Genomic DNA, 12569 nt, shown 5'->3' on the forward strand with positions numbered 1-12569 from the left:
GACTTGGTGCTCCGGTGCCGCTTGTCGTGCGGTAGCAGAGAGAACGGTCTATGATGGGTGCCTGGAGTCTATGACATTTTTTGGGGCCTTCCTCTGACACAGGTCTTGGATTGCAGGAAGCTTGTCCCCAGTGATGTACTGGGCTGTACTCACTACCATTTGTTGCACCTTACGGTTGGATGCAGAGCATTTTCGAAAACCAGGGGGTGATGCAACCGGGCAGGATGCTCTCGATGGTGCAGCTGTAGAACTTTTTGAGGATCTGGGGATCCATGCCAATTCTTTTCATTCTCCTGAGAGAGAAAAGGTGTTGTCGTGCCCTCTTCACGACTTTCTTGGTGTGTTTGGACCGTGATAGTTTGTTGGTGATGTGGACACCAAGGAACTTGAAACACTCAACCCGATCCACTACAGCCCCGTCGATGTGAATGGTGGCGTGTTTGGCCCTCCTTTTCCTGTAGTCCACGATCATCTCCTTTGTCTTGTTCACGTTGAGGGAGAGGTTGTTGTCCTGGCACCCCACTGCCAGGTTTCTGACCTCCTCTCTATAGGCTGTCTCATCGTTGTCGGTGATCAGAACTACCACCGTTGTGTCGTCAGCAAACTTGGTGTTGAAGTCGTGCTTGGCCACGCAGTCGTGGGTGAACAGGGAGTGCAGGAGGGAACTAAGCATGCACCCCTGATGGGCCCCCGTGTTCAGGATCACCGTGGCAGATGTGTTGTTGCCTACCCTTACCAAATGGGGGCGGCCCGTCAGGAAGTCCAGGATCCAGTTACATAGGGAGGTGTTTAGTCCCAGGGTCCTTAGCTTATTGATGAGCTTTGTGGGCACTGTGGTGTTGAACGCTGTGCTGTAGTCAATGAACAGCATTCTCATATATGTGTTCATTTTGTGAGTGGGACAATATTCTACAGGCCACAATCAACCGCCTGATAAACTCTATGTGAAGGAGATGTGTTGCGCTGCATGAGGTATATATTGGTCATACCAGATACTGACTGGTTTTCTGAAGCACACCCATAATTCTATTTTAAGGTATCGGTGACCAGCAGATGCATTTCTGTATTCCCAGTCATGTGAAATCCATAGATTAAGGCCTAATGAATTTATTTCAATTGACTGATTTCCTTATATGAGCTGTAACTCAGTAAAATCTTTGAAGTTGTAGCATGTTGCATTTATATATTTGTTCAGTGTATATTAACAAACTACAACTACAGACAGATGAATTTACAGACAAAAAAACACAAAAACAATGTAACTAAAGAATAATAATGTGTGTGTGTGTGTAGCGTGTGTGTTAGAGTGTATATCAGTTACACATACATGTCAGTACATACACACAACCAGTAGGTCACATGTCAGTACATACACACAACCAGTAGGCCACATGTCAGTACATACACACAACCAGTAGGTCACATGTTAGTACATACACACAACCAGTAGGTCACATGTTAGTACATACACACAACCAGTAGGTCACATGTCAGTACATACACACAACCAGTAGGTCACATGTCAGTACATACACACAACCAGTAGGTCACATGTCAGTACATACACAACAACCAGTAGGTCACATGTTAGTACATACACACAACCAGTAAGTCACATGTCAGTACATACACAACCAGTAGGTCACACGTCAGTACATACACACAACAAGTAGGTCACATGTCAGTACATACACACAACCAGTAGGTCACATGTCAGTACATACATAATCAGTTGGTCACATGTCAGTACATACAACCAGTAGGTCACATGTCAGTACATACACACAACCAGTAGGTCACATGTCAGTACTTACACACAACCAGTAGGTCACATGTCAGTACATACACACAACCAGTAGATCACATGTCAGTACTTACACACAACCAGTAGGTCACATGTCAGTACATACACACAACCAGTAGGTCACATGTTAGTACATACACACAACCAGTAGGTCACATGTCAGTACATACACACAACAAGTAGGTCACATGTCAGTACATACACACAACCAGTAGGTCACATGTCAGTACACACACACAACAAGTAGATCACATGTTAGTACCTACACACAACCAGTAGGTCACATGTCAGTACATACACACAACCAGTAGGTCACATGTCAGTACATACACACAACAAGTAGATCACATGTTAGTACATACACACAACCAGTAGGTCACATGTCAGTGCATACACACAACCAGTAGGTCACATGTCAGTACATACACACAACCAGTAGGTCACATGTCAGTATATACACACAACCAGTAGGTCACATGTCAGTACATACACACAATCAGTAGGTCACATGTTAGTACATACATACAACAAGTAGGTCACATGTCAGTACATACATACAACAAGTAGGTCACATGTCAGTACATACATACAACAAGTAGGTCACATGTCAGTACATACATACAACAAGTAGATCACATGTCAGTACATACACACAACAAGTAGGTCACATGTCAGTACACACAACCAGTAGGTCACATGTCAGTACATACACACAACCAGTAGGTCACATGTTAGTACACACAACCAGTAGGTTACATGTCAGTACATACACACAACCAGTAGGTCACATGTCAGTACACACAACCAGTAGGTCACATGTCAGTACATACACACAACCAGTAGGTCACATGTCAGTACACACAACCAGTAGGTCACATGTCAGTACATACACACAACCAGTAGGTCACATGTCAGTACATACACACAACCAGTAGGTCACATGTCAGTACATACACACAACAAGTAGGTCACATGTCAGTACATACACACAACCAGTAGGTCACATGTCAGTACATACACAAAACCAGTAAGTCACATGTCAGTACATACACACAACCAGTAGGTCACATGTTAGTACATACACACAACCAGTAGGTCACATGTTAGTACATACACACAACCAGTAGGTCAAATGTTAGTACATACACACAACCAGTAGGTCACATGTCAGTACATACACACAACCAGTAGGTCACATGTCAGTACATACACACAACCAGTAGGTCACATGTCAGTACATACACACAACCAGTAGGTCACATGTTAGTACATACACACAATAAGTAGGTCACATGTCAGTACATATACACAACAAGTAGGTCACATGTCAGTACATACACACAACCAGTAGGTTACATGTCAGTACATACACATAACCAGTAGGTCACATGTCAGTACATACACACAACCAGGAGGTCACATGTCAGTACATACACACAACCAGTAGGTCACATGTCAGTACATACACTCAACCAGTAGGTCACATGTCAGTACATACACACAACCAGTAGGTCACATGTTAGTACATACACACAACCAGTAGGTCACATGTCAGTACATACACACAACCAGTAGGTCACATGTCAGTACATACACACAACCAGTAGCTCACATGTCAGTACATACACACAACCAGTAGGTCACATGTCAGTACATACACACAACCAGTAGGTCACATGTCAGTACTTACACACAACCAGTAGGTCACATGTCAGTACATACACACAACCAGTAGATCACAAGTCAGTACTTACACACAACCAGTAGGTCACATGTCAGTACATACACACAACCAGTAGGTCACATGTTAGTACATACACACAACCAGTAGGTCACCTCAGTACATACACACAACCAGTAGGTCACATGTCAGTACATACACACAACAAGTAGGTCACATGTCAGTACATACACACAACCAGTAGGTCACATGTCAGTACATACACACAACCAGTAGGTCACATGTCAGTACATACACACAATCAGTAGGTCACATGTTAGTACATACACACAACCAGTAGGTCACATGTTAGTACAGACACACAACCAGTAGGTCACATGTCAGTACATACACACAACCAGTAGGTCACATGTCAGTACATACACACAACCAGTAGGTCACATGTCAGTACATACACACAACCAGTAGGTCACATGTTAGTACATACACACAACCAGTAGGTCACATGTTAGTACATACACACAACAAGTAGGTCACATGTCAGTACATACACACAACCAGTAGGTCACATGTCAGTACATACACACAACCAGTAGGTCACATGTCAGTACATACACAACAACCAGTAGGTCACATGTTAGTACATACACATAACCAGTAGGTCACATGTCAGTACATACACAACCAGTAGGTCACATGTCAGTACATACACACAACAAGTAGGTCACATGTCAGTACATACACACAACCAGTAGGTCACATGTCAGTACATACATAATCAGTAGGTCACATGTCAGTACATACAACCAGTAGGTCACATGTCAGTACATATACACAACCAGTAGGTCACACGTCAGTACTTACACACAACCAGTAGGTCACATGTCAGTACATACACACAACCAGTAGATCACATGTCAGTACTTACACACAACCAGTAGGTCACATGTCAGTACATACACACAACCAGTAGGTCACATGTTAGTACATGCACACAACCAGTAGGTCACCTCAGTACATACACACAACCAGTAGGTCACATGTCAGTACATACACACAACCAGTAGGTCACATGTCAGTACATACACACAACCAGTAGGTCACATGTCAGTGCATACACACAACCAGTAGGTCACATGTTAGTACATACACACAACCAGTAAGTCACATGTTAGTACATACACACAACCAGTAGGTCACATGTTAGTACATACACACAACCAGTAGGTCACATGTCAGTACATACACACAACCAGTAGGTCACATGTCAGTACATACACACAACCAGTAGGTCACATGTCAGTACTTACACACAACCAGTAGGTCACATGTCAGTACATACACACAACCAGTAGATCACATGTCAGTACATACACACAACCAGTAGGTCACATGTTAGTACATACACACAACCAGTAGGTCACATGTTAGTACATACACACAACCAGTAGGTCACATGTTAGTACATACACACAACCAGTAAGTCACATGTTAGTACATACACACAACCAGTAGGTCACATGTCAGTACATACACACAACCAGTACGTCACATGTCAGTACATACACACAACCAGTAGGTCACATGTTAGTACATACACACAACCAGTAGGTCACATGTCAGTGCATACACACAACCAGTAGGTCACATGTCAGTACACACACACAACCAGTAGGTCACATGTCAGTACATACACACAACCAGTAGGTCACATGTTAGTACATACACACAACCAGTAGGTCACATGTCAGTACATACACACAACCAGTAGGTCACATGTCAGTGCATACACACAACCAGTAGGTCACATGTTAGTACATACACACAACCAGTAGGTCACATGTTAGTACATACACACAACCAGTAGGTCACATGTCAGTACATACACACAACCAGTAGGTCACATGTTAGTACATACACACAGCCAGTAGGTCACATGTTAGTACATACACACCACCAGTAGGTCACATGTCAGTACATACACAACAACCAGTAGGTCACATGTTAGTACATACACACAACCAGTAGGTCACATGTTAGTACATACACACAACAAGTAGGTCACATGTCAGTACATACACACAACCAGTAGGTCACATGTCAGTACATACACACAACCAGTAGGTCACATGTCAGTACATACACAACAACCAGTAGGTCACATGTTAGTACATACACACAACCAGTAGGTCACATGTCAGTACATACACAACCAGTAGGTCACATGTCAGTACATACACACAACAAGTAGGTCACATGTCAGTACATACACACAACCAGTAGGTCACATGTCAGTACATACATAATCAGTAGGTCACATGTCAGTACATACAACCAGTAGGTCACATGTCAGTACATATACACAACCAGTAGGTCACACGTCAGTACTTACACACAACCAGTAGGTCACATGTCAGTACATACACACAACCAGTAGATCACATGTCAGTACTTACACACAACCAGTAGGTCACATGTCAGTACATACACACAACCAGTAGGTCACATGTTAGTACATGCACACAACCAGTAGGTCACCTCAGTACATACACACAACCAGTAGGTCACATGTCAGTACATACACACAACCAGTAGGTCACATGTCAGTACATACACACAACCAGTAGGTCACATGTCAGTGCATACACACAACCAGTAGGTCACATGTTAGTACATACACACAACCAGTAAGTCACATGTTAGTACATACACACAACCAGTAGGTCACATGTCAGTACACACACACAACCAGTAGGTCACATGTCAGTACATACACACAACCAGTAGGTCACATGTTAGTACATACACACAACCAGTAGGTCACATGTCAGTACATACACACAACCAGTAGGTCACATGTCAGTGCATACACACAACCAGTAGGTCACATGTTAGTACATACACACAACCAGTAGGTCACATGTTAGTACATACACACAACCAGTAGGTCACATGTCAGTACATACACACAACCAGTAGGTCACATGTCAGTACATACACACAACCAGTAGGTCACATGTTAGTACATACACACAACCAGTAGGTCACATGGAGGAGAGGCGTTATGCAGTGAGGTGTTGCTTTATAGCTTTTTGAAACCAGGTTTACTGTTCACTTGCGCTGTATGAGATGGAAGGGAGTTACATGCAATCGTGACTAAATAATACGGTCAAAGGGTTTGAGAATTACACAAATATTAATTTCCATAAAGTCTGCTGCCTCAGTGTCTTTAGATATTTTTGTCAGATGATACTATGGAATACTGTTGTATAATTACAAGCATTTCTGTAACGGCTGTCTAATGCCTCCTCCTCGGATGAGGAGGAGGAGTAAGGGTCGGCCCAAAACGCAGCGTTGTATGCAGACATAATGGAATTTATTAAAGAAAGACGAAACACGAAAACTCTTACACAAACTACAAAACAACAAACGACGTAGACAGACCTGAACTTGAGAACTTACATATAGACACGAAGAACGCACGAACAGGAAAGACTAGCCAAACGAACGAACAAACGAAACAGTATCGTGTGGTGCAACAGACACAGACACAGGAACAATCACCCACAAACAAACAGTGAGAACAGCCTACCTTAATATGGTTCTCAATCAGAGGAAACGTCAAACACCTGCCTCTAATTGATAACCATATCAGGCAACACATTTAACCCAACATAGAAACACATAGCATATAATGCCCACCCCAACTCACGCCCTGACCAACTAAACACATACAAAAACAAGGAAAACAGGTCAGGAACGTGACAATTCCATAGGTGTCAAAGTCTGGGATTAAGGTCTGGGGAGTTTCCTGGCCATGGACCCAAAATATCAATGTTTTGTTCCCTGAGCCACTTAGTTATCACTTTTGCCTTATGGCAAGGTACTCCATTATGCTGGAAAAGGCATTGTTCGTCACCAAACTGTTCCTGGATGGTTGGGAGAAGTTGCTCTCAGAGGATGTGTTGGTACCATTCTTTATTCGTGGCTGTGTTCTTAGGCAAAATTGTGAGTGAGCCCACTCCCTTGGCTGAGAAGCAACCCCACACATGAATGGTCTCAGGATGCTTTACACAGGGCTGATGGTAGCGCTCACCTTGTCTTCTCCGGACAAGCTTTTTTCCGGATGCCCCAAACAATCGGAAAGGGGATTCATCATAGAAAATGACTTTACCCCAGTCCTCAGCAGTCCAATCCCTGTACCCTTTGCAGAATATCAGTCTGTCCCTGATGTTTTTCCTGGAGAGAAGTGGCTTCTTTGCTGCCCTTCTTGACACCAGGCCAGCCTCCAAAAGTCTTTGCCTCACTGTGCGTGCAGATGCACTCACACCTGCCTGCTGCCCATCCTGAGCAAGCTCTGTACTGGTGGTGCCCTGATCCCGCAGCTGAATCAACTTTAGGAGATGGTCCTGGCGCTTGCTGGACTTTCTTGGGTGCCCTGAAGCCTTCTTCACAACAATTGAACCGCTCTCCTTGAAGTTCTTGATGATCCGATAAATGGTTGATTGTTGCCTGTGAAGCCCTTTTTGTGCAAAGCAATGATGACGGCACGTGTTTCCTTGCAGGTAGCCATGGTTGACAGAGGAGGAATAATGATTCCAAGCACCACACTCCTTTTGTAGCTCCCATTCTGTTATTCGAACTCAATCAGCATGACAGAGTTATCTCCAGCCTTGTCCTCGTCAACACTCACACCTGTGTTAACGAGAGAATCACTGACATGATGTCACCTGGTCCTTTTGTGGCAGGGCTCAAATGCAGTAGAAATGTTTTTGGGGGATTCAGTTCATTTGCATGGCAAAGAGGGAATTAATTACAATTCATCTGATCGCTCTTCATAACATTCTGGAGTATATGCAAAGTGCCGTCATACAATTTGAGGCAGCAGACTTTGTGAAAATTAATAGGTTTGCAGGTTTGCATCTAAGTGTTATATAAAATAAATGATTAAGTATAAGAATACTTTTGTGAAGATAGAAATGTGATTTTAGCCTTCTAAATGAGATAATGGCTTTTCATATAAACCTGGGCCCAGTCAGTAACCACGCCCACGTGAGCACAAACATGTCAACAAGATGGAACGCCCCCCAAGGTCAGAGTGCTTAAAAGGACTCCCTGAGAATTTAAACACAGACCAGAGAACGTGAGGACGTGGTCCACACGTTGAAATGGTTAAAACTACAAGATACGAAAATGGTAAGACCCTCTGAAACTCTCAAAGAGTGAAGAAGGTGAAAACTAGACCAAAACATGCAACGTCTGCAGCTCTGCGTGTAAAGTAGTCTCGGACAATTGACCAAAGACGGAAGGGAAGAACAGATCCCTCTCACCACCAGGTGGTACACCTCTGATGTATCCATTCTAATGAACACTCTAAGACAAAGAAGCATACAACTTAAGAAGGACATTGTAACCCCTGGTGGACAGCCAGAGACTTACATTGAACTACTCGCCATAGACGGATTGAGTGGTTTCAACAGAGAGATGAGAGAGAAAGAAATCTACGTTTAAATATATGTTGCAAATCTATGAGAGGTTGTTAGGGTGCTAAATATTCATGTTTATGGTGAGCGTAGTTTCCAAATGTATGTACGATAAGTCCACTCACTTTATCTTACCCGCTCTTTATCATTCCCCATCCTTTTTCCATTGTGTAACAAGCCGTCATATCGGGTTAGTCGACTAGGGACTGTTTTCATTGCATTATGTCAGGAATCAATAACCTATACCGTTTGTGTGTGTGCGTGTGTTTATGTATTTCTGTGTGATTATTTATTTTCGAACTAAATAATTAAGCCAATTTGTGTATTGCTGATTCATCACCTAGTTTCGGGATCGTGCAGATATATGAAGTAAACAACGTTCAGAATGAGACTGAATAGGTAATAATTAATGATTGACTGTTACTGATGTAAGAGATACAGTATTTATAATATCATTAGAGTTTAAGTTGGGAGATGGTAACTCGTTCAATAACTATTCCCGTGGTGCCCCAAATTCCTAATGAGTTAATTGTTACATGATTAATTTAATTGAGTAATAGTTAAACGTGGTAGGTAATTATTCGATAAATAGCAGTCATCACATTAATGATAGTCACGTCACGACAGTTTATTTAGTCAATTTTTTCTCAACTCTCTATTTCTTGAACTGCATTGATTTGTATTTTTATTTTATTTTATTTTATTTTATTTTGATCTGTGGCATTGTGTTGTGTGACAAAACTGCACATTTTAGTGTGGCCTTTTATTGTCCCCAGGACAAGGTTCACCTGTGTAATGGTCATGCTGTTTAATCAGTTTCTTGATATGCTACACCTGTCAGGTGGATGAATTATCTTGGCAAAGGAGAAATGCTCACTAAGAGGGATGAAAACAAATTTGAGAGAAATAAGATTTTTGTTCGTGTGGAACATTTCTGGTATATTTTATTTCAGCTCATGAAACATGGGACCAACACTTTACGTGTTGCGTTTATATTTTTGTTTCGTATACAGTACCAGTCAAAAGTTTGGACACACCTACTCATTCAAGGGTTTTTCTTTATTCTTACTATTTTCTACATTGTAGAATAATAATGAAGACATCAAAACTATGAAATAACACATGGAATCATGTAGTAACCAAAAAAGTGTTAAACAAAAATAAAATATATTTTATATTTGGGATTCTTCAATGTAGCCATGATGACAGCTTTTGCACACTCTTGGCATTCTCTCAACCAGCTTCACCTGGAATGCTTTTCCAACAGTCTTGAAGGAGTTCCCATGTATGCTGAGCACTTGTTGGCTGCTTTTCCTTCCCTCTGCGGTCCAACTCGTTCCAAACCATCTCAATTGGGTTGAGGTCGTGTGATTGTGGAGGCCAGGTCATCTGATGCAGCACGCCATCACTCTCCTTCTTGGTCAAATAGCCCTTACACAGCCTGGAGGTGTGTTGGGTCATTGTCCTGTTGAAAAACAGATGATAGCCCCACTAAGTGCAAACCAGATGAAATGGCCTATCGCTGCAGAATGCTGTGGAAGCCATGCTGGTTAAGTGTGCCTTGAATTCTAAATAAATCACAGACAGTGTCACCAGCAAAGCACCCCCACACCATCACACCTCCTCCTCCGAGCTTCACGGTGGGAACCACACATGCAGATATCATCCGTTCACCTACTCTGTGTCTCACAAAGACACAGTGGTTGGAACCAAAAATCTCAAAATTGAACTCAAGATTAAAGGACAGATTTCCACCGGTCTAATGCCCATTGCTTGTTTTCTTGGCTCATGCAAGTCTCTTATTATTGGTGTCCTTTAGTGGTTTTTTTGCAGCAATTCGACCATGAAGGCCTGATTCACACAGTCTCCTCTGAACAGTTGATGTTGAGATGTTTCTGTTACATGAACTCTGTGGAGCATTTATTTGGGCTGCAATTTCTGAGGCTGGTAATTCTAATGAACTTATTCTCTGCAGCACAGGTAACTCTGGGTCTTTCTTTCCTGTGGCGGTCCTCACAAGAGCCAGTTACATCATAGAGCTTGATGGTTTTTGCGACTGCACTTGAAGAAACTTTCAAAGTTCTTGAAATTTTCTGGATTGCCTGACCTTCATGTCTTAAAGTAATGATAGACTGTTGTTTCTCTTTGCTTATTTGATCTGTTCTTGCCGTAATATGGACTTGGTCTTCCACCAAATAGGGCTATCTTCTGTATACCACCCCAACCAGATTTAGGAAATCTGTTCACAAGTATTCCCACGCATAATAGGGAGACGGGATCGTATACAAATGTAAGCAGGGTTTGAAAGGATTATGTTCTAGTCAAATATATCTGTTTTGGCTTCTTGCAGTCTAAACATTATTTTGAATTATGTTCCGGCCCCCCGACAACGCGCTGAAGAAAGAATCGGCCCGTGGCTGAATCTTGAAGATCCATGTTGTATGGGGTGTTGGGTTGGTGGGTAATATGCACTGACTGTAAGTCACTTTGCATAAGAGCCTCTGCTAAATCACTAAATAGTACAAATAAATGAAATGTGTGGATGAATCAGAGGGCCGGGTGTCATTTGGCTGTAAAATAAAAAAGTCTTTAGTTTCTTAATATCCTTATTAATATGTTTTGGGGATGTATTCTCCCCTGTGAGTGTTAACTACATGTGTCTGTTTTCTCAATAAAGAGCCCAAAAAGATATTCAGCTCTTCAACAGGATATGCTTGATCTAATTCCCCAATCAAGAAATAATTACAATAGGGAGACCTAACATCAAAGACCTCTGAAAGTATATCTGGAGAAAAAAAATGTAAAAGAATGAAAGATTTAGTTCATTGGACAACTGTGACATTAGTGTGTTCCGTGTTTCAAAGATTCCTGCTGTCTAAACACACACACTCTCTCTCTCTCTCTCTCTCTCTCTCTCTCTCTCTCTCTCTCTCTCTCTCTCTCTCTCTCTCTCTCTCTCTCTCTCTCTCTCTCTCTCTCTCTCTCTCTCTCTCTCTCTCTCCCCCTTCACTCTCTCCATCTCTCTCCCTCTCTCCCTTCCTTCTCACTCTTTCCCCCTCCCTCTCTCTCTCTTTCTCACTCTCTCTCTCTGCAGGAGGTCCATGAGATTCTGAAAGAATACGAGCTCAAGTATTGCTTTGTGGACCGCAACAAAGGGACAGGTAAACCAAACCACCCCCCCACTTCTCCAAACCATCACCATTTTCTTCAGTTCACAGAACAACCCCACCATGTCTGTCCAGTCCTTTTCTCTTTTCCTGGTCAGAGGGAATGGCTGTATTTAGAATAGAGCGAGAGGGAGAGCCAAACGCGAACACCTTCTGAAACACAGATCTGCAAACAGCTGAGATGTTGTGGCTGAGGGGGGCCACTAAAGGTTAATGCTGTTTAATTGCTGATGAGAGCTTAATGATAAACGGCCTTATCCACGGTGTGTGTGATGAGAAACGGCCTTATCCACGGTGTGTGTGATGAGAAACGGCCTGATCCACAGTGTGTGTGATGAGAAACGGCCTGATCCACAGTGTGTGTGATGAGAAACGGCCTTATCCACAGTGTGTGTGATGAGAAACGGCCTGATCCACAGTGTGTGTGATGAGAA

At 42.6% G+C, this 12569-nt stretch overlaps 1 protein-coding gene across 3 annotated transcripts in view; it reads left to right on the plus strand.

Annotated features, from left to right (window-relative positions):
• The window catches only part of raver2 (ribonucleoprotein, PTB-binding 2), a 297302-nt gene that overhangs the window by 31059 nt on the left and 253674 nt on the right, over nucleotides 1–12569 (plus strand). For all 3 annotated transcript variants that reach the window (XM_055861584.1, XM_055861585.1, XM_055861583.1), the window contains exon 2: nucleotides 12063–12129. In XM_055861584.1, coding sequence (XP_055717559.1) covers nucleotides 12063–12129 — 67 coding nt within the window. The remainder of the gene's footprint in view (nucleotides 1–12062; nucleotides 12130–12569) is intronic.

This window comes from Salvelinus fontinalis, chromosome 14 (assembly GCF_029448725.1).
Source record: "Salvelinus fontinalis isolate EN_2023a chromosome 14, ASM2944872v1, whole genome shotgun sequence".
Taxonomy (NCBI): domain Eukaryota; kingdom Metazoa; phylum Chordata; class Actinopteri; order Salmoniformes; family Salmonidae; genus Salvelinus; species Salvelinus fontinalis.